Genomic DNA, 23,711 nt, shown 5'->3' with positions numbered 1-23,711 from the left:
TGCTCACTGCTTCGAACACCTCCCCTGCTTCTCCAACTGGCTGAATCCTATACATTCTTTTGATATAAGCTTAAGTGTCATTTCTTCTGGTAAGCCTTTCCTGAGCCCTCTGCTGTAGATTAGACTCTCCTGCTGTGCACTGCCGTAGTAGCAGTATGAGTTTCCTAGGGCTGCTATAATATATTGACACAAACCAGGTGGCTTAAAACAACAGAATTGTATTCTCTCGTTGTTCTGGAGGCTAGATACCTGAAATGAGAGTGTGAGCAGGGCCAGGCTCTTTCTGAAGGTTCTAGGGGAGGATCCTTCCTTGCCTCTTCCTACCTCCTGGAGGTTATCTTCAATCCTTGGTGTTACTTGCTTTGTAGATGCACCTCTCCAATATCTGCCTCTGTCTTCATATGGACTTCTCCCCTCTGTGTCTCTCTGTCTCTCTTCTCTTCTTATAAGGCCCACCCTGATGACCTCATCTTATCTTGATTATATCTGCAAAGATAGTATTTCCAAGTAAGTTCACATTCACAGGTACTGGGTGTTGGGACTTCAACATATCTTTTTAGGGGACACAATTCAACTCATAATAGTAGCACACATACTTAGCATACAGCATAGTAGTCCTTTCTTTAATTGTTTTCCCTAGACTGTAAGCTCCTTGACAGCAGTGACCTAGTCTGTCTGATTCACCATTATATCCCCAGGTCCCAGCAGAGAATTGGGCACATTGAAGATGTTCAGAGAATATTTGAATAAATGAATACCTTCAAATCCAAAATTCTCTGTGCTTACTCTTCCATCCAACCACTACTTCTTCTCTCTCTGAAAACCTCAGTGTCCTCTGAAATTCCTGAATCTTGGTCACTAATCACCAAATCCTACTGAACTGGCTCCTAGCTCTCTTTTGTTGATTGCTGCAATTGCCTTCTCTTCTCTAGCCATTACCACCATCCTAATTCAGGACATTGTCATCTCTCCCTGGACTACAATGAAGGTTTTCAATATTTTCTTTCAGCCCCTTTCCTAGCCATTCTCCACACTGCAACTTGAGTGATCATATTAAAATGTAAATCTGATATGTTATTCTACTACTTAAAATCTGTCAATGCCTTCTCACCACATGTGGAATAAATTCAAACATTTTTGACATGACTTCTGATGCTGTCAATGATCTGATCCCAGCCTCCCTCTCCGCCCCCTCTCAACCACCCTCCTTCTTGTTCTTTATGCACTCGATATAATGTAGTTTTCATTGTCTCAACCAAAGTGTGCTCTTTGTTGATTCAGACCTTTGTACATGCTGTTCCCTCTGTCTGGAATGCTCTTCCTACCTATCTTGGCTTAGCTAACTCCTACATATCTTTCATATCTCAGCCAAAACCTCTCTCTCTTAAGGAAGCCTCCATGACTGCCCTTCTGAGGCTTAGCTAGCTCCCCCTTGTATCGGTGCCCCCAGTATAGTTTCTCAGTGCACCTCATCTCATCACACTTACATTCTTTGTTCAATGTTTGTCTTCCATACCATACTGTAAGCCACATGACAGCCAGAGCCATGTCTAGCTTATTCACCTCCACAACCCCAGTATTACCTGATATATATGGTGCTCATCATATTTTTGTTTGAAGAATGGATGTACTAGTTGACTGCTATTTCTCTTTGTAATTTGATTTGGCTAATCTTGGGAAGCCCGCTTGAGATGCGTGGTTTCTAGAAAATCAGAGTGTGAGGCTCTTTTCTTGCTTAGCTTCTCTCAGTTCTTGACCTCTGTGGACTTTCCCTTGCTCAGAACTCCTCCTCTGGAGAAAGAAGTCTGTGGTGGTTAGGGTGGGGAAAGCTTTATTAGAAGACAGAACTTTTATATTGCTGGGGTTGAAAAGGGGAAATCTTTACCAAATTCCCAACATAGTGTTGAAGTAGGATGGAGGGGCCACGTTCAGATACACAGATTGCCTCTCTCACCACCACTTTTGACAGGGGCGAGGGGAGAAATGCGGACAAAGAATATTGCTGGTGGGAAAGGAAATGGAGGTAGATATACGTGCACGGACTATTCATTGCCTTCTCTGGAAGTTCTTAGATTGTTTCTTTCTAATGCTTGCTGTTTTTCCTTAAGATGAAGATACACAGGTGCACAGCATTTGTAATTTCCCCACTCATTGACCAATAGTATATGTCCCCACGAATTGAGTGTCTTATATTTGATCATCTTTGTATGCTTTCTTCATTCAACAAATGTTTATTGGGGCCTCCTATGTTCAGGTTCTGGGCCATGCGCCCAAGATGCAAAGATGAATATAATAGAGTCTGCCTTCTTGAGGAACCCACGTACTGGCTGGAAAGAAAAATCCATCAATTTTAAGATGTGATACAATGTGGTAGGTGTTATGACAGACAGGTATGTGTAGTGTACGAGGAACCCAGAGGAGGGAGGCAGAACTTCTAGTTATCATTTGGAAGCTTGCACATTGCTATGTCTTATACAAGTGGTTGTATCATCTCAAAGGCTTTTAATTGCATCTTTAAATGTATTGCCTATATTAATATGCCTTGGGATTTTCTACATCATCTCTCAGTTCCCTGGGAGGTAACGAGACCTAAAGGTTAAGAGTAGGGTGCCTGGAGGCAGGTAGGCCTGGATTTCAAATCTGGGCCTGTGCCTTACCTTCAAGTTGGGTGACTTAGGGAAATCACTTTCCCACATCCACAAAAGAGTGTGCAAGTGAGGGATTAAATGATACGATGAATGTAACACATTTAACATGGTGTCTGGCTTGCAGTAGGTGTTCAATTAGTCATGTACCGCATAATGATGTTTTGGTCAATGACGGACCACAGATACTATGGTGGGCCCATAAGATTAGTACCATATAGCCTAGGTGCGTAAGAGGCTATACCATCTAGGTTTTTGTAAGTGTACTCTATAATGTTTGCACAATGATGAAATTGCCTAATGACATACTTACTTCTCAGAATGTATCCCTGTTGTTAAGTGACACATGACTGTGTATCTTTCTCCAGGTGATTGTAGTTTTTTTTTGGAGGTGGTGGTGGTGGTGACGGAAATTTGTTTATATTAAGCTTCACAAGACACAGATGCTTAGTTGCTAATTTTTTTTTAAAAAGGTGTTTATTGGTATAAAAACAATTTAAACATTATATAAATATAATATAAATATTTCCTTTAAAAATATGTATAAGTTAGCAATTTACTTGAGGTAAGCCTACACATTCCAAGAAATGATGCGGCTCTGAAACAATGAGGACATTCAAGCTGCATAGCCATTTTACGTTATTATTTCAAAACTAATACATAAAATATTTCAGGTGGCACTTCATAAAAATATAAATATCTAATACTTATATAAATTAACTCAACATTATATATTTAAATATCAATAAATTAAAAATAATTAAAATAGTGTCCTAACGCTCATACTTTTAGTTCTTCATAGAGAACAACATAAGTCGTGTGCCCAGTGGACAGGTTTCTGACCAGACGAAGGAATACTCATGAACTACGACAATTCTTAGGTTGTCGTAGGTTTAAGGTTGCATTATGCGAACAGCTCTCAGGCTGAACTGCAGGAAATCCTCAAGGCTTCGAAGGATGAGGTGAATTGTCGTGTTCTTCAGCCACTCATTCTGCGACTGCAGCTTCTCCAGCAGGCTGGTGTTTTCAGTTGGGTCAGGAGAGGTTACTTCATCTGGATTCTTTATCTGAAGAGAAAAGAAAACAAAAAGAATTGTTTAAATATTGAAAAAATCCTTTGCAGTGGAGGGACGCTCTGGGCTGTGGGAAGATATTCAAATTTGGAGTGAAGGAGATTAACTGGGGCAACTTGCCCTGACTTGCCCAGATATGGGGAGGTGCTTCTCCTCCAAGCACACCCTGTATGGGAGGCCCTTTCAAAGCAACTGAATTCTAATCATCACCTTGCTGCTCTGTCTCCATTGAGCATAAACATCCTGAGGGCAGCCACAGTATCTTATTTGTCTTCTACTCTGTTATCCTAAACAGTGCTTGGCACATAGTTGGAATTCAATAGATGAATGAAGAACCTATAGTTAAAGGCTATTTTAATGGATTCTTCAGTGGCCTCTAACTCTAATATTTTTCACTGGTTTCACTCTCACCCATCCGCCCAGCATGTATTGAGAGTCCGTTGACCTTCTGGTGTAAAGAGGACTGGGAAACACCTTTCCGTAGACACACTGACATGGGAATAAGTAACCGTGGAAGGCTTTGCACCTCCAGGTGTGGTCCCGGAGCACTGCAGCATGGGCATCACCTGGAGCTTGTTAGAGATGCAAATTTCAGGTCTCACTCCAGACCTGCTGAATCAGACTCTGCATTGTAATAAGATCCCCAGGGGATTCGTGTGCACATGAAAGTGGGAGAAGCCCTGCTTTAAGGCAAACAGCAGAAAAGGCAGAGGCAAGATTAGCACCTGTGTACTCGCCTCTCCAACCAGGGCCCTTCTGATTTGGCTTTGTTTGGCTCATCCACATGCTGTGCCTTCAAGCCTGCATTATTTGGCATTTGAGTGGCTAGCTGGTGGTGACCAAAGCCCTTGATACCTGCTCTTCCAGCCTTTAGCCTTTGGCCATTTCTCAGCATTAACTCTTTTGGCAAAAAGTAGGGAAAAAGTTGAAACTACCATAATGACAAGAATGTCACTTGGCAATGATTAGAATATTAAAATAATTTTTGTGCTCTCTGTTCTTTGATATCGTGGATCACTGAGCAGGGTTGGATGTGCTTCCTTCTGCCTCTACGGATATCTTTTTCTTATTTCTTAAGCTATTAGAAGTTGATGTTAAAATCAACCTCATTTAACATAGTTTTAAATACAGTTATTGATGTCTTTTGGAGAAGAGAGCCAAAAAAAAGTTTTAATTATCAGGAAATATTTCTCAGATCCTTTCGTTTACACGTGGCCATCTCTTTTGAACCAGCTTTGCATTCCTGAGTTATCTAGGCTGCTTTCTTTGCGCCTCTCTACCCCATGCCAAGTAAGGAGATGAGAACACACTCACTTTTTGCTTCAGCATCTTGACCAGGGCATTGGTACTGATCTGTATAGTCTTGGCGTTTTCGTTTTCGCTCTTAAACTGGTTCTGGAGGTACTTCAGGTATATCTGAAACTCTGACAGGCCGGTGGTGATTTTCTTCAGGCAGTTCTCCTAAGACGAAAGATAGTGGAAAAATTGGTTATTGGAAGATATAATTGATTATATTAAAATTGATTGTGTTAAAATTGCTATAATTCAATAACTTTTTCCCTCTGCCCTTCCAAGGAACTTCAGGTACTTCTTAGGTATCATGTTTTGAGGCATTGGACAGCATCAGCTGCCCCATTTAAAATATCTGGACAACCAGAGACACCACTTAATCAATATTACCCAGAGCCTAACAGATGCTAGAATATGTCATTCTCTGATTCTCCCCTTAATGCTCTTCCCTGTACTTTTGCCCTTGTCAATGTTGGGCTGAAACCTCCTTTTACGGAGTGATCAGAAGCCAGTGTAGGTTATCTCACTGTCTGGAAGGAGAAGGGTAGAGAGAATGACCTCAGCAGGGAAGGCAGACCTGCACCCTGCCAAGGGCAACCAGAGAGAAGAAAGCTCCCTGGACCACCTCACCCAGGATGAACTGGCTAAACCTGCTGGGATTTCTCACATTTGACAGTTGTGAAAATCCCAACACAGAAGGGCCATGTCTGACCATACTGTTCAAAGATAAGTTGCCTTTAAAAAGCTTTAAGTTGAACTCCTCATGAAATTTACATGATGTTCCTTACATCTATCCCCTTCTTTGTTGCCTGCCTGGTCTATTTGTATACAGGCACTGCATGCAAGAGGGAGAACTTTTGCCTAAGGAATAGCTAAAAGTGAATGTGATGAGTTTGTACCTGATTGAACCCAGATTGGAAGCATCCATCTTTTTCTGCCATCTTTGGAAGGTTCAGGTTGTTTTCTGCTAGTATCTCCTTGCTGTTTTCACACTTGCTAAAATTGTTACACATCTGGAAAGGAACACCAGAATTGTTATTGTAGAAGTGCCCCTAAAACAAACACCACTAGAGGGCCGATTCATGTTCTACCACAGCCAGGAAATTCTCTAAGAAAAACGAAGTCACAACCCGTTAGCGTCCAGGCAAACAAGGTTGAGTGGAGACGGGTACACATGGGGTCAATTCCAGGCTCACCTGTGACTTCAGGCTTGTTACCTATTCTGAGTCTCAGTGCCCTATCTTTCCCAATTGGGGATAATGAAACACCTCCCTTGTAAGTTTATTGTGAGGATGTGACATAGTATTTATGTAAAGTGCTTGGCACATAGTTAGTAATTAATAAATGACAGCAATTTTGATGATAATTGGGTGAATATAATTGGAGCCATAGAAAGTTCCAGCTGGAAGGACCTGTGAAATCATCTAGTCCAATCCCGTAATTTTACAGATGGGGCCCAGAGGTGGTAGGGAATTTGCCTAAGATCACAAAGCTGGTTCAGCAGAACCAGAATTAGATATGGGGCTCCCAGTCTCCTCTTTCTGTGTTCTTTCCTTTCTACCAAACAGAGCCAAACTACCTTTCATTTAAAGCTTGGGAGCTGCTTTAACCTACCTGTGATTTTGCCACTTGGGTGGGCTATTAGGTATGCATCTTATATGCTGCAATGACTTTGGGGAGTCCCTAACCACCGAGCTTGCATAACCTAAAAGTACTGTGACTGTCCTGAGATGCTGAACATTCATTTTAGATGGTACTTTTTTAATCCTGCCAAAGTCCAAGGGACAAAAAGAAGACCGACCTTATTTTTTGTTTAGAGAAAAGGGAGCCCTGAGAAGCAATGACCCTCAGCTCACTAGGGGGCATGGATTCCAGCCCCATTCTGTATTTTCCAAGAGGGAAAGGGACTCCTTAAGACCAGTAGCAGCGGAGAAATACAGAAGACAGTCTGCCCCTTTGGCCTCAAATCTAAACTGCCCCAGAACTGAGCAAAGACCTCCCAATGCACAAGCCCCCATCCACATCCAGGGGCAAAGAGACGAATGCCCACATGGGTCCTTCATCACCCTCAGGCAAGCCTACCTCCTTTTTCAGGGCAGAGATTTTGTCGAGGATGTACTTAATGTGGTGTCCAGTTTTGTCTGCAGTGGTGAGTAGTGGTCTATTTGAGGTGGTATCATCTTTGGAATCTTCTCCCAGAGATAGTGGAGTGGGGAAAGCAGTAGCCACCACCAGGAGCAGCCCCAGGGAGAAGGCAACTGGACTGAAGGCGCCTGTGCCGAAGGGAAGGGAGAGCAGCCAGTGAGCCGATTGTACAGCTGGGGGAGCTGTGCTTCTGGCTGCTGGCTGCCAGCCAGCCCTCACAACAGACACACACCCCTCCCTCACCCAGGCACGGCTGCCAGGCAGTTCCAGGGCTAGGGATTTCCTTCACTTACTTGTGGAGAGGGAGTTCATAGCTGGGTTCCTGGAGGACAGATGGAGCTCTCTTTCGTTCCTGGTGGGCTCGAGGGCAGAATGAGCCTCAGACATCCCCAGTCTCATATTTATTGGGGGTTGAGACTCTAATATTGAGACTCATGGGAAAATCCCACATTTGATAAATCTTTGTTGGAGGGTGGGGGTGGGGCCAGAGCGGGTGGGGCTGATTGGAAACCTTATTAAGATTGTGCAATGTGACGTCCTTTAGCATCACAGGAATCACAACCGGGGGAAAAAGTGCCGCTTAGGTCATTACAAGCCTAGCCCTAAAAAGCAGGATCACTCTTCCTTTACTTTCTTTTCCTTCTTCTTTTTTTTTTTTTTAGTGACTCAGCATTTTGGCATGTCTTGAGAAAGAAAGTAAAGCTGAAGTCATGCACAAAGTTGAACAAGGGGGGGAGAAGCTAAAGCTGCCTATGATTAAAAAAAATACTTTAATTACCAGATTAACAGGCTAGAATTCAGTATTCCAGTTTATTCGTACTTATAAAAATTCTAAGATGTTTTGACCTGAGTTTCCTCAGACCACACCACAGCCCATCTGCCCAGGGTTACAAATAAGGTGATACCAGAGTCATCTGGAGTACTGTTCTTTCCTGGCTCTCGCTGTGACCAGCTGTTGCAGAACTGCCTGATTACCCCCAAATCGCGTGCAGTTAGGAGTCTCCAGGTGCAGCGTGTAGTGCATACATAAATAACTCCTTTTTGCCACCACGTGGCATCTGCCGGTTTCCTCCTCACCTGCTCCAGCCCACTTGGGCCAGGACAGCTACACCCCTGCTCTCTCCCTAGTGGCCCCTTGGGGGTCCTCTCGGTGAAGACTTTGATCTCTGTGCCAAGGGAGTTGTCTTGGGCTGCTGGGGCTGTCCCCACCACTGGCAATGGGACGATCCCCGAGGAGCCTGGGCAGGTGCTGGGTCTGCCGCAGCCCTCAAGTTACTGCAGCCCATTTGGTTCAGGGCAGAAGTGGGGAGAACACTACTCACCTATTTGATGGGATGTCAAAGGAGGACCTTGTTGCATTTTCTGGAGTTTGTGGTCATAGCTGCCTCCTGCTGTATGACTTGATTTGAATCCAGAGGCGGCTGGGAAGAAATCTACCAACTCAGACACGGCTCTAGGCTCTAAATCACGCTTCCCCTCCAATGCCCCTGCCTTCCTTATTGGGTGGAACTTGTGCAGGCTCCCTCTGCCCTTACAATGACGTCTCTTGCAGGAGGGTCCTTGGTCTCATGCAAATGGACTCTAGACCAGGCTGCCCTACCAGGCTCTCAGACACCCAGACAGCTCTGAAGATTGGCTCCAGGCTGAAACTAGGACCCTTGCAAGGCACCAAAAAAATTATTTACAAAACACAGTGTTAACATCACAATCGGCTTCTTTGCTTTGCAAAGAGGATCTCTTCAGAATTGCTAAAACAAGGACCTCTGCTAGGGTATTTAAACTATAAATCGATTTACTCAAGTTTTGTTTTGCGAACAACACTGTAGGACCCACCTCTTGGGGAAAGTGAGGTCATCCATTCTTTCACTGACTTTCTAAACAGAAGCAGGTCCTGTGGAGGTAGCGGGTTTTTAGTTTGAAAATGAAAATGGGAGAGGATGGCTAAATGGTTTCGCTTCTAGTGCTCTTGGGTCTTGAGCAACTCAGACACCCCCAGCCGAGTCCTCTCTCCTGCGCTGAAGGAAGCCACGTCTCCCGCCTCCCCTGAGAGCATGTGATAGGCCTCTGTAATGTGGGACTGCTTTCTCTCACATATCTATTTTTTAGAAAATATGACTCAGTAAATTTCAAATATGTAGTGACTCAACGACAACATACAGAATTTTCTTTTCAGTTGAAAGTTTTTTTAAAAAGGAAGTATGTGTACATGATAAAGTGTTCAAACAGGATATTGGGGCATACAGAGAAAAGTGTCTCCTTTCTTTCCAGCTTCTCTCCCCAGAGGTAGTGCCTGACCCACAGTATTTTCAACTAAATCCTTTGTTACTCTAATCTGGGAGAGGTTTTCTTGGCTACCCTGGTACTCACCTCTGTATTTTCATTATTGATTTATATTTGTGGACACACACACACTATAATTTCCCATTGTCTGGATGCCACCTCGGCAATTCTCTGTGGGAGGGAACATGGTAGAGCACAGGCTTTTGAGTCACACAGCTTAGGTTTAAAGCCCAGCTCTGTCTGCCACTTGCTAGCTCTTTGACCCTTGCTAAGTTACCCCAAGGATCTGTGCCCTTTTTTGCTCATCTATAAAACTGGGATAATCAAGTTCTTCCCGTATGGCTGTTGTGCAGGTTGAATGGGATGAAGTGTGAAAAATCCCTGGTGCATAGCAATCCCGCAGTAAACGCTTGCTCTTTGCAACATTCCTTGGCTCGAGACTTCTCCCTTGGAAAACTCCTCCAGCTCATTTCCATCAGTCCACGTGGTGTCTTGTCTATGAGGGGACTAAAAATGAGCCAGACCACTGTGCCAGTCATCAGCTGTCTCCCAGTCATTTTTCCTCTGAAGAAATGAGATTCTATGTTTTGTTGAAAATACCTTATGGCACAAAGTGGAAAATGAAGAAAAAATAAGTGATTTCCCCGTTTTTTTGAGAGATTTCCCCTTTTTTTTAAGATGCTCAAACCAGGTCCCTCAATTTAGGTAATGAGCCCAGCTTGTGTTTTGCTCATAGACCATTTTCAAGGTCTGCTAAATGTTTTTGTGTCAGAAATCCGCAGCCTTCTCTGTCCATGGTCATCATCATTATTCAAACTCCTGAAAGTGGCCCTCAAGGGTGAGGGGGCCTGACCTAACCCCAGGTCTTGTGCTTCTGGCAGCCAGGAAAGGGAAAGTTGTGTGGGGATGGGAATGCATGTGTGTGCAGAGGTTGGAGGACACTGTCTGCCACCTTGCATACTGCTGGCATCTAGGGTCTTTATTGGTATCAATGCCTTGGGCTGGGATTTGCTTGTGGGAGAAATGGACTCTCTTTTGCTCCAGAGCATTAATGCAACATCCATAATTCCACCATGATAGCTTCCTTGCTTTAGATCTCAATGGATTTTCCATTTGAGGAGCTCATCTTTCATATTTTAATATGTACAAATGACCAGAAAGGGCCATGCTGTCAGCATTTATTAACTAATACCTTAATTGTTGAATTGCACCATTGCTGGTTTGAAATGACTGCCAGCTGAGACGAAGAGAGATAGGACATGGAAATATATGGGGAAGAAGAAGGGGAACTAAGGTAGCTTTGCTTCTTTTACCAACTTATCTAAGGCTGGCTGGTCCTGTCTGTGCCCCTCAGAATTACGGCCCATGACTGCTTTCCTATGTATTGGTGGAGTCCAATTCAGAGAGTCCATCACTGAATTTGAGGTGAAGAGGAGAAAGTAACTTCCATTTGGTCTTAAGCTCTCAGGAGGAGAGGAGTTCTCCACATCTCACAGGATAAGATGTGGTGGTGTGCTCTCCATCTTTATTCAGGGGGTTAGGGGTGGGTGGGTCTGGGATTTAGCGGGAGGGAGTATCCCAAGGAAAAAAGAGAAGTCAGTGGGTACTAGGGAACTTGCAGTTGCTGTCAGAATGTAGTTCCACTTGTCACTAAGTCATAGAACTTTGGAAACTGAAGCAGTGGGTGATTTAACAGCTCCTTCTGGAATTGAGTCCCACTGAACAGATACCAGGCCTGGAAGGCTCTGGGAAATGTCTCTGCTTTGGGAAAAGTGGTGGTATTACTTGGAGACAGAGTATTAGGGATATGTGGTGTATCTGCTTGGAAAGGGCCAGCTGGTCTTGGAGGGCAGTCAGGCTTGGAGACCAAAGCTCTGGGCTGTTCCCAGCCTGGCCCAGTCTCAGTCCTGGCCCTCACAACCTCAGCTCTGATGTCCTACTGTAGCTCCTGGAGACTTCCTGGTCTGGCCTCAGCTTTTCTGAGGGTGAAGGTGTGCTGGGGCTGGGCCTAGCTCTCCCTAGCCCAGGGAAGGGGCACATCTGCCTGCTGGATTTCCGATCCAAAACTGTGCAGGGAGGTCATCTGTTCTGTGCCCTCGTTGTTTTGCTGTGTACTCAGTTACCTTCCCCTGCTGGAAAATCCCAGGCATCTTAGGAGGGAAGTGGCCTCTCCTGGGGCAACAATGTAGGGGGACCCCCACCCTCCACATCCCCTTTCCCCTGGTCTCCAGGCCTGGAAGAGAGTGCCCAGATCTCCAGATGTTAATAAGCCAGCTGCTCTGAAGCTGGTTTGCTGGTGAGAACTTGCTTTGCTGATCCTGAAGGAGCCCCATTGGACCTGTGCCCCAGGGCTGGGGAGGTCCCTCAGGCTCAGTTTCGGTGCTTTATTTCTTCTCCATCTGTGGGGTAGGCCGTCTTTGTTGGTGGCTACTGGTTCTGCTTTACAGTTAGGAAACTTCAACTTGTCAGCAAGGAGCACTGAGTTAATTTATTCTCACGAGTCATTTGAACCATCTTTGGTTTCTCCAAAGTCTCAGTTCTCTTGAGTTCAGTGTCACAGGCAGAAACTAAGCATGCAAAAGCATTGGCTGGTTCCTTCCACTCTTGTCCCTCAAAATTAGGGTACTAAGAACCCATTTGAAAGCATCACGTGTAATGGCAAGACCAGGGGATTCTGCTAGCCTGGCTATGACATATTTCACCTCTCTTCCCTGCCCGTTTGGTTACTTATTTGCTAAAAAGATAGTGTCTTTGTCCTTCTGAACTAAGCCTTGTGTATATTCTCCTTAGGAAGCTGAATCCATGGAGGTAGGAAAAGTATCTCTAATCTTTATGGTGGAATAATTTGTGCTTTGGACATGTTGAATGCTCTGTAATTCTGGGACATTGGGATTTATTTTTCCAGAAGAAGGGTCCACCTGGATTGATTTAAAATGTTACAGAAGAATTCAGATCCAGGTAAGCAGGTCAAAGAATCATAGATGATTTCTTCAAGCTATTGAGTTCTGTTATATATACCTATGTATGGGTGTGGGTGTGTGCAGCACAGAGCAGAATCCTTGACCTACAGACCTACCATAGTCACTGCTCCAGAGGGTGCTGCCCTCACTGTGTAAGGGTGGTCTTAGAGGCCTGGCTGTCCAGGAAGCTGGGCTACTGGTCTGCCATGACTTTGGTCTGCCAGGCCTGTAGATCATCCTGTGCTGCAGGGTCTCCACAATGGTCTGTGTCTGAGCAGCAGTATTGTGTCCCCCAAGGGCTCTGTGGTATGACTGCCCTAAATCTCCCATCCTGGAGGCCATGTTTCTTAAGTGCTACTTTCCTGTGGGTGAGTGGTGGTGATAGGAGGGAAGGCATGACATGCTATGCTAGTCAGCTTGGCAAGTGATCAGGATGCATGGAGATGGTTTCCTCCACTCTGGCATTTGTAATTGCCTTTTGGTGATACTTTTCTTGGGAGGTGATGAACTTTTAGAAGGAGAGACTGCATTCCCAAAGGTTTGTTTGGGGCCTTGGTGCCTAAGCAATTGCTACTAACTGCCTCCAATTCTCTTGTCCTTCTTCCTTTTTTTTTTTTTTTTTGTGAGGAAGATCAGCCCTGAGCTAACATCCATGCTAATCCTCCTCCTTTTTGCTGAGGAAGACCGGCTCTGAGCTAACATCTATTGCCAATCCTCCTCCTTTTTCTCCCCCCAAAGCCCCAGTAGATAGTTGTATGTCATAGTTGCACATCCTTCTAGTTGCTGTATATGGGACGTGGCCTCAGCATGGCCGGAGAAGTGGTGCATCGGTGCGCACCCAGGATCTGAACCAGGGCCGCCAGCAGTGGAGCGCGGGCACTCAACTGCTATGCCACAGGGCCGGCCCTCACTTATCCTTCTAAGACAATAAACAAAGAGGCTGTAACAAACACTCCTTTCTCTGTGCTAAGTTTGTTCACTGTGGTCCCAGTAAAGCTGTTGAAGACACCAGGTGTGTAGTCTGGGGTAGGTCAGGTGTCAGAAGAGATTTGGGTTCTGGGCTGTTTCCATCTGATATTGTGTGGCCACTCTGCTGGCCAGGCTTGTGAAGGTCCCCCTGGCCTTCTTGACTTGTCTTAGATTGCAAGACTCAGAGGAGATTGGGGCTTTTTGCTGCCAGCAAAACCTTTTGGCCAAATATAAGGTTTCCCTGAATTAGGCTTGTCTTCTCACTGCATTGCTAAATCCTTGGTTTCCTGTGTTTTGCGAGTGTTGCTGTTGGCAGATATAAGCATTGAGATGATGAATAATTGGAAGATTTTGGGCAAGGTTCTCTCCTATCTCAGAGCTCCATTAGAGAGATGCTCTCTAAATTCACTCCTAGCTCGAGCATTCCGTGATTCTTCATTAGCTGTGCTGAATAATTCAGAGCCTACTCTTAACGGAACTCTAGGAGTGGGAGACTCTAAATTGAGAAATAGTTCATGAAAGTCTAAAAGACTGTCTTCTAGTTCACACCCAATGACCTGTTGTGGCTGGTTGGGGTGCTGCCCATTTTGACATGCCCAGGATCTTGGTGGCCTTGGGCAGACTAAACTGATTTGGAAGATGACAAAGCCCAAACATATCAACGCAAGAAGGTAACAGATGTCTTAGTTATCATACAAGCAGGAACAGATCAATATCAAAATTTTAGTTGTTTTTAACTTAAAAAAGAATTATGCAAGTAATACAGGTTCAATGTAGAAAATTGAGAAAACAGAGATAGGCAACAAGGAAAAAAGAGTTTGCAAAAACAATCTTATTACCCAGCAGTAATCATTGTTATCATGTTGTAGTTATTCTTGTCATTTTTCTATGTAGCTATACATATATAATTGTATGGGAAATAGAAAAATACCACACATAGTGTTTTATGACTTGTTTTTCTTTTTTATACTGCTTTGTCTGCATAACATTTTGGGTAGTTCTCTGAGTAGAAGTGATGTCAATAATGGCTACAGATATACCAGTCAGAGTTGAGAAGGGAAACATCAAGTGAGGGTTATAGGTGACTGCTGCATATGCACACTATTCACCTCACAGGCACAGAGAAAGAGTTCATATCTTCCTGGGGAGAAGATGCATCTAAAACGATCACTGGGTTTCCCTGGGGGGTTAACGTATCAGTTGTTCATGGAGTGGTGTAATCTCTAAATCAGTAAGCTGTGCTGATTGTTTGGCATCATGAAAGTGAAACTTGCTGTTTGACAGAAACTTGTTTTTCAGCTGGTTCTGGCAACTTGACATAGCCAAGCTCTAGGTGACCCTTGCAGTGGGCATCAGTAGCTCCTTGCTCTTCAGTGGTGTCATGGGTGATGGTGTCATCATCTCTCCTCATTTTGTGTAGCTCATTTCCTCTGGTACCTTGAGATTCCTTATTAGGGCCTGTTCTACAAAGCAAAAAAAAAAAATGTACATCTTGATAAGGAGTTTGTAGTCTTGCAACATTTCTCTCCTTTCTGTCTCCAGTTCCGATTGTGTCTCTCTCAATCCAACTGTCACCTCTTGTGATTACGTTGCTTGTGCAAGGAAACTGCTTTTCCTGTGGGAGCTGAAGCTAGACCTTCCACAAAGCAGATAGCCTCCCTTAATGATGTCAGGGGAGGTGTTTGGCTGAGAGGTAGACAGCCATCGCCTCTCTTGAGAACTCTGAGATGCTGGAACAGGCTACTACTGGGTATTTCCACATTCCCCACCCCCGCTGCTGTTCTCTTTAAAAATACAATCACAAGCACCTATATGGGAAAGTTTGGACATACAAGGTGATGTCTTAGGAGGACTCCTGGCCCTTGGATTCCATAGCCACAGTATAATTTTCCTTCTAAGGTATTTCAAGCAATTGAGGGTTGACATATAGGATCAATCAGGTATTTGTTGAATGCCAGGTGCTGAGCTAGATGCTTTACACACATTAATTCATTTAAATTCCACTCTATGGAAGTGGCTATTATTAGCTTCATTTTATGGATGAGGAAATTGATGCTCAGAGAGGTTAAATGACTTACCTAAGATCATGCAGGCTCCTGGTATTGTGAAGAAGCTTGCTGGTGTTTGGGAGGAGAGGTAAAATGTGGTAGATAGATTAGGTGTAGGGTTGCCAGATAAAATATAGGATGCCCAGATAAATTTCAGATATACAACAAATATTTTTTTAGTATAAGTATATTCCAAATATTGCATGAGGCATACTTATGCTAAAAAAGTACTCCTTGTTCAGCTGAAATTTAAATTTAACTGGGCATCTTGCATTATCATTGGTTAACTAGCAACTCTTGTTTGGTGGACCACATTATGGGGGATGGTTCTAAAAGCTAGGCAGAAGTGAAGGCAATAGGAAGCCACGGAAGATGGTTTGAGAAGGGCAGTGACATGTTGAGCAACCATCTCAGCATAAGAGCAGGATGGAGCCCAGGCAGAGGTATGATGGGGTTGGCTGGTTCAGACTTAAGAGAGCCAAGTGCGCTCATCTCTTCCCAACTCTGCATTTGGTGATTCCCATTTATAGCTTCCTATTAGACAAGGTGAGAGTGTTTACACTATGAAAATTGGCAAATGGTACAAACCAGGGCCCCCGGAGAGCTAGTTGTTAAACATCTTCCAGCACACCAATGGGCCCAAGGGAATAGATGGATATTTTGAAGGCAAAAATCAATGTAATCTGGAGATTGGTTATTATATGGATACTATTTAGAGAGTATAGGAAAACCACATATCAAAGCCATTATCTAATCTTAGATTTCAAAAGCAATTGACCATAAAGCTTTTTAGGGAAAGAAATTGTTCTGGTCAAAGCGTGCTGCTCCTATGTTCCAAAATGAAGAACTATTTGTATAAACAAGTCGCACAGGCTACTAGCTGGGTTTGGGAGAGTCAGAATGTGCACAGGGCAGAATTTGTGTTCTACACAATTAGATGCCCTTAGGTTTCCCCAGCCAGGTACTGACTCATGCCTTAGTGGATCAGGGCAGAGGCTGAGCTCAGTGCTTGAGCCATAACCAAGATATGGACAGAAAGAAGACTGGATATAGTGAGAGAATTAGACGCAGCAAGGGGGCAGTCTATGGGCCTAGGAATTTCCGCTTTGTCATGATCTGTTCCAGCCAGAGCAGATGAATCAAGAGTCCAGCTTCGGATCCCTTAGTGGACAGGATGAAGAGAGCCTGGAAACATTCTTAGGGTTCCCAAAGGATTGCTTCTTGGGTCATAAGTTTAGTTCTTAACTGTACCAGAATCACTTCTACTGTTATTCTTGGCATTATGTCCTATTGTACTGCATTCTCCTTTTGATTCATCTCCGCCACAGTTCTGTTGCATATTTCTAGGACATTGCATTAGGAAAACAAACAGTGCCATTAATTCACCCCCTGCCTCCTTCTAACGGTACTCGTCTGATGACGGGAACCTGGTTGATACTTGACTGTGTCATAGCCAAACTTCAGAATATTGAGTAAAACATAAAACTCCCTGCCAGAAAGTTGGTTCCATTACATGGCACAGCTCCCAGGCAGATCACATGAACTCCATGCTACAATTTTCTTTTTCCTGTCCAAAGGATGTAAGTTTTTTTATAACAGTTTCAGTGCAGGGTAGAATGACATCTTGTGGATGCCATGACGTCTCTCTGTTCTGGACTTCCATCAAGACTCAGACCCAATCCTCTGGGAAGCCTTCACTGACCCATTTCCAGGAATAGAGGGTTCTCTTCTGGGCTCTCCTGCAGTGTCATATGCTGTACTAATCAGCTTCCAGGCAGTGTCATGATGGCACAAGCTCTGGAGTCAAATTGCCTGGGTTCAAATCCTTGTTCTGTAATCTACAAGCTGCAGTCCACTGGGAAGTTGTTGAACATCTGGGCTTCATTTTTCTTGCTTGTAAAATGAGTGGTAGCAATTGTCCCTTACGTCATACAGTTGCTGGAACCCATGCAAAGTGCTTAGCACCTTGCCTGGCACATAGTAGGGACCGAATAAACATTAATATTGCTCTCTTTGCAATTGACTGAGAGTTTCTTGAGGGCTCCATTTTTCAATGTTAATGAATAAGCACAGTTTTGAGCACTTGCTAGGTGCTCAGAGCAGATGAATGAATGAAAGGTGGAGTCTCCTTTCAATTGATTTGTCAAAAATAATCATCAAGAGATTAGAAATATAAAATAGTTTAATTCAGAAAATTTTCTTTGTAGGCTTTTTAAAAGTCATATAAAATATTAAGTTCACTTGATTTACAAATTAGAAACAAAGACTGTAATACTTTATTCAACAATTTAAGAAAGTGTATGTATGTATATTTATTCCGTATTGCAGGCAGTACAGTTTACTGAAAGAAGCATGGCTTTCAGAGACAGACTTGGCTTAAATCCCAGCCCCAACATTTACTGCTCATATGGCTTTGGGCAAGGTGCTTCAATCCCCTGAGCCCGAGTTTCCTCGTTTGTAAACTGAGGCAAAGAAAACTTCCCTTCTGGGGTGGTTGTGAGAATTAAATGAAATCACACCCATAAAGCACAGTTATTGGTATGTACTAAATTGTCAGCAGATGCTAATTTTTAAAAAAATTTTGTTATATTAGAAGAGGTGGGTCCAGGGAAAGAAGGGAAGAGAAGGGAAAAAGAAAAGGATCAAGGTAGACAAAGCACAAAGGAGAAAGACAGTTAAAAAAATAGAAATGGCCACCAAAAAAACAGAAATGGCCACCAAAGTGGCTTATAGATTTCATTTTGTTTTAAAATATTATATTTTTACTTTTTATTTTTTGCATAGGTAACATATACTCATGACATGAAATTCAAAATGTACCAAAGGGTACCTAATGAAAAAGAAGTCACTTCCACCCTGCCTGAGCCAACCAGTTTACCTCTTGAGGGGCGACTACTTCTACTCATATTTCCTTGTGATTCCTTCTAGAAATACTCCATACATTGATCAGCAAAATATTCACTTTTCCCATGATTTAATTTTATTCTTCTACATAAGTGGTGATATACTGATTACACGGTTCCGCACCTTGCTTTCTCTATTCAATGTGTTTGAGCAATCATTCCCTTTTGGGAGACACAGGGCTACCTGCTTCCTGTTAGCCCTTGTGTTCCATTTATTAACTAGTCCCCATCGATAGAATTTTAGGTTGTTTCCAATCTTTTGTTATTAGAGATAAAATGATAATGAATAATTTTGTCCATGTGTGATTTCACACATGGGATAATTTCCTAGAAACGGAATTGCTTACTCAAAGGATATGGGCAATTTTGATAGACGGAGACAGATAGAGGTTGTACCAATTTATCACTCTCCGGCTAGGTGTGAAAACACCTGTTCCTCATACTCTTGTCAGCACATAATACTATCTATTGTCTTGATCTTTGCCAGACTGATGAGGGAAAAACATATCTCAATATAGTTTGAATTTGCATCTCTCTTATTATAAGTAAGGTGGAGCATCTGATCAGATATTTGAGAATCATTTTAATTTCATTTTCCACAAACTCTATGTTCATATCCTTTGTCTGTTTTTCCATTGGTTATTGATCCTTTCATATTGATTTGAGGAGCTCTTGATATACTCCAAAAGGTAAACTTTTCTTTTTCATTTGCATTTTTAGTTTATCATTCATATTTTTATTAGTTTATAGTAGTTTCTTTTTTTTTTTGCCATGCAGAAAGTTTATATTTATATGAAGCAGACTGTATATCCTTTCTTTTATGGCTTCTACATTTTGTGACATACTTAAAAAGGCTTAGTCTACTCTGATATCATAAGAATATTCTCCTAAGTTTTCCTGGAGTGTCTTTAAATAGAGATAGGTTTATGAAGTATTGAGCAAATACAGACTATGTCATATGACAAGATGAACTGTTCTTGTCACACCCTGATGTAAATACACATACATAGAAAAAAATATAGGTCTTTCTGGAAGGTGGAATACTTTTTTCCCTCTTTATACTTTTCTTTGTTTTCCAGGTTTTCTGCATTGATCATGTATTACTTTGATATTCAGAAAGATATTAAGTAAAAATGTACTTTTACCTCCTTTAACCTTCTTTTAAGAATATCCCTTGGTTCCTGGATCTCTCAGAATGCTAGTAATGCTGACTGTTTTGCTTTGGAAACAGTTCGTCCAGCTTCTATCCTTAACAGCTTTGGCCCAGTCCTAATGACTTCCTTGCTGCTAAATCCAATGGAAGCATTTTAGTCCTAATCTTGCTTTCCTGTTGGCGTATCTGAAACTCCTGACCACGCCTGCCCTCCTGCTTGGCCTCAGTGCCTCTTCTCTCCCTGCTGTTCCTCCTTCCTTGTGGCTGCTTCTCGGGCGGTTGGCCTGGCTGATCCCTGTGATAGGTAACAACTGGGAGGGCTCATTGTGCCCCAGGTGTTTTAAGTGCTTTGCATATGTTATCTCGATTAGTCCTCACCACATCTTTTAAGGCAGCTGTGGTGAGCAACTGGATTTTTCAGATGAGAAAATGGAGAATTAGAAAAGTTAAGTAACAGGCCTGAGAGCGCCCAGCTAGAAAAGGGTAGTGTCAAGATTGGAACCTAGGGCTCTGTGCTCTTAACCAGCCCTCTATACTGCGTATCTAATGAGCGTGCTAAACCGTCCCAGCCACTCTTTCCTCTGTGCCTTCTGTGGGTCAGCTCATCCTTGTGTGGCTTTATCTACCCTTTCTCTTTCATAGAGATGACCCCCAAGTTTATGTTGTGGCTCCAATCTCTCCCTTGCATTCTAGACAGACAGTCTAGACATTTTCAGTGTTCAGTGGACATTTCCACTTAGATATCCCACAGACACTTTAAATTCAGCATGCCAGTATCTCCTAAGATTGTGCATCTGGAAAGATGGGGGATATTATTTTTCACAGTGTCCAGTGGAGAAGGCTGGCAAATGAGAACACGGGGGACTTGAACTCAGGTATTCTATATCTGAGGTTAGTGCTTTGCTTTAATTAAGTTTGATTCAATTCATCAGCACCTTCTACAGGCCTTGGCCCCAGCCCTCAAAGAACATCTAATGATTTAGCTTGATTTGCATGTCCTTGGTCTTTTAAGGCCAATAAATTCTTTTGGAATGTTGGTTGCCTTTTCCCCACAGCCCAAAGTAATTTGCTTATCCTGATGGGAAGGCCCATTCATTTCCTAAAAGTGAACAGGGCTTCCTAACATGAAGTAATTAGCACTGAAGGTCTGGATCCGTTTAAATCCCCTGAGAGTCTGGGTCCAGTCTGTTGGAATTAGTAATCACAGAGAACTCAAGGTGAGGCGTTAGATTTAAAAACGATTACATTCCAGTGGGAAGAGGCAACTTCAACCAGAAGAGGAATCTTTTGGCTGAAAGATTGGTTTTTATGCCTTTGCCATTGACAAAAATCACTATAGGAAGAGCATTACCAATTCCAGTTCTCTGGGATAGTGTTTTTCTTTTCATTTCTATATTAATTTAAAAAAAATTATAAAAGTAACACATGCTGATTGTAACTACGGCAAGACTGCCAACCCCTTGAGATGACCACTGTTAACTGCTGCACCTTGTTCCACACCCTGCCGCAGATCACATGAATGGATATGAACAGGCACTCTAATTACACATACAGGCTTGGGTTATTTATTTACCTATTTATTAAAGTAATGAAATCATACAGTGCCTTTTACCCTGCAACTTGTTTTTCTCACTTAACTCGATATCATGAATACCCCATCCAGGTCAGTTAATATAGCTTTTATTCTTTTTAAAAATATGTAATATAGCATGTTCTATGATTTATTCAGCCAATTTCCTCTTGATGAACATCCAGTTTTTTTCAGTTTTCTACTTCTACAGGCAAGGCTGCAGGAGACATCCTTGTACATGCATTCTTACATAACGAAGCATTTATTTCTAAAGAGTCCTAAAAGTAAGATTGCCAAGCTACAGGGTTGGCTAGGTTCTAAAACTACATTAATATATGAGCAAGGGAAGGGAAAAGGGAAGTGATGTACTTCTGTCTGCCAGGTACTGCAGTAGGTACTTTCCATAAGTTGTTTAGTTTCATCTTGGTCTCTTGCCTCTAGTCCTGCCCCAATCCTCTTCTACATAACCACAGATGAACATGTCACTTCTTTGCTTAGAGCCCTGCATGGTTCCCATCTCCTCCAGGATTATGGCCAAGCTACTAACATGGCCCACAAAGCCCTCTGCAGCTTGGTCTCATCTACTCCTTCAGTCTCTCTCTTGCCCCTCTCCATCTCGCTTTGCATTCCGGCATACCTGAACGACTTGCAGTTATCCACCTTACCAGGCCACTGCAACTCTCTAGGCCTTTGCTCTGCCTTGCTCTCCATTCTGATGGTCCTTCTTCACCTCTTCCCCTGGCTCTTCTCTCACTCATCAGTTAGCACTCTGGATCTTTCAGAATGCCTTTTGCAGGTTGGTTTATGAATAGTGAAGTTAGATTATGCTGTAGTGACTTACAACCTACAAATTTCAAGTCTGTCAGATTCCAAAACTCATACTTTTAGGAAAGCTTCTGGAAGTAAATTCCCAGATCTGACTTGGGACAATAAACAGTTCACCCATAGGGAATGAATTCAATCTTAGAGATACAAGAACCCTAGCCTCTTTAGTATACCAAGTCTGGGATGCCCAGTGGCACATCTACCAGGGGACCTCCTCTTTGTGTTCTGGGAGCCAGTGTTGAAAAGTTAAGCGGACCTTTATGACCCAAGATCTCCCAGGTATGGACTTAAAACAAAAGAAGGCAAGAAAAACCAGTCCCCAGCCAAAGTGAAGGATATTTAGGTCACTATCAGAACATCCATCTGTCTTCACTTAATATATTTGAATTTAAATAAAACCCCTGCTTTCATACAGGGGTGACTACAGAGTGCTGTAGAACTGGGGTTTGAAACTGAGTTTGAGCCCCAGCTCTGCCACATCCCCACCTCATCACTGGACCTCTGAGCCTCCCTTTCCTTATCTTATGAAATAACGCTGACTGTAAGAATACTCACCTCCCTGTAATTTCAGGTAGACCACAAAGTGCTAACTTTGTGCTCCATTGACTCAAAATTCCAATAGAACTTCAGGTAAGTACCCTGTTGTATCAGGGTTCTCCAGAAAAATAGAACCAATAGGATATATATATATATATAAAATAAAGAATTAGCTCCCATGACTATGGAGGCTGAGAAATCCCAAGATGTGCATGCATTCGGCAAGCTGGAGGCCCAGGAAAGCCGGTGATGTAGCTCCAATCTGAGTCTGAAGCCCTAGAGAACCAGGATGGCGTAAGTTCCAGTCTGAGGGCAGGAGAAGATCAATGTTCCAGCTCAAGCATTCAGGCGGAGAGAGAAAGTGACTTCTGCCTTACTCAGTCTTCTTGCTGTATTCAGGCCTTCAATGGATTGGATGAGGCCCACCCACGTTGGGGACGACAATCTACTTCTACTTTATTCAGTCTACCTATTCAAATGTCAATCTCATCCAGAAACACCCTCACAGACACACCCAGAATAATGTTTAACCAAATATCTGGGCATCCTATGGCCCAGTCAAGTTGACACACAAAATTAACCATCACACCTAACCTTCCTTATGCCCTCATAATTTGTACTATTTGTTCATCTTCTACAGGGTTCTTATGCTTGCATTCCTTCTATGTTGCTATTTGTGTTGTTAGAAAACGTTAAAGACAAAATACTGGAAGTAGAGCAACTTTACTTTTTTTTTTTTTTTTTTGTGAGGAAGATCAGCCCTGTGCTAAAATCCATGCCAATCCTCCTCCTTTTGCTGAGGAAGACCGGCTCTGAGCTAACATCTGTTGCCAATCCTCCTCCGTTTTTTTTTTTCCCCCCAAAAGCCCCAGTAGATAGTTGTATGTCATAGTTGCACATCCTTCTAGTTGCTGTATCTGGGACCCCGCCTCAGCATGGCTGGACAAGTGGTGCGTCGGTGCATGCCCAGGATCCGAACCCGGGCCACCAGTAATGGAGCGTGCACACTTAACCGCTAAGCCACGGGGCTGGCCCCAGTAACTTTACCTTTTAAAAATATTTTTTAAATGAAAATTATTTGCTGAGTCCAAGAGAATTCAGTTCAAAATAATCCCCACCTGTATTCACCATTTTCCCTTAGCATGATTTATTTGTGTGTGTGTTTTTTTTAGTTAAAAAAGACATCAGTTTTTAGAGCAGTTTTAGGTTTACAGCAAAACTGAGTGGAAGGTACAGAGATTTCCCATATAACCCTTACCCCCTGACATGTACAACCCCTTCTACTATCAACATCCTGCACCAGAGTGGTACAT

At 43.0% G+C, this 23,711-nt stretch overlaps 1 protein-coding gene across 4 annotated transcripts; it reads right to left on the bottom strand.

Annotated features, from left to right (window-relative positions):
- Window positions 1-3,103: 3,103 nt before the first annotated feature.
- On the bottom strand, window positions 3,104-8,728 carry IL6 (interleukin 6). 4 transcript variants are annotated; one of them, XM_087428776.1, is made up of 6 exons: window positions 8,476-8,728; window positions 7,447-7,505; window positions 7,091-7,281; window positions 5,908-6,021; window positions 5,033-5,179; window positions 3,104-3,712 (listed from the first exon to the last, which is right to left on the bottom strand). In XM_087428776.1, exons 2-6 carry the CDS (start codon window positions 7,463-7,465, stop codon window positions 3,539-3,541), a joined length of 645 nt encoding a protein of 214 aa, XP_087284902.1. In that variant the 5' UTR covers window positions 7,466-7,505; window positions 8,476-8,728; the 3' UTR covers window positions 3,104-3,538. The 4 variants fall into 4 exon arrangements, with proteins under 4 accessions (XP_087284902.1, XP_087284906.1, XP_004418987.2 ...); XM_087428780.1 differs by having other exon boundaries at window positions 7,447-7,475; XM_004418930.3 differs by having other exon boundaries at window positions 7,447-8,728.
- Between the last annotated feature and the right edge of the window lie 14,983 nt (window positions 8,729-23,711).

This window comes from Ceratotherium simum, chromosome 1 (genome assembly GCF_057802395.1).
Source record: "Ceratotherium simum simum isolate JZ-2026a chromosome 1, ASM5780239v1, whole genome shotgun sequence".
Lineage (NCBI taxonomy): Eukaryota > Metazoa > Chordata > Mammalia > Perissodactyla > Rhinocerotidae > Ceratotherium > Ceratotherium simum.
Note: the sequence above shows the minus strand (reverse complement) of the source record. Positions and strands in the feature narration are given on the sequence as shown.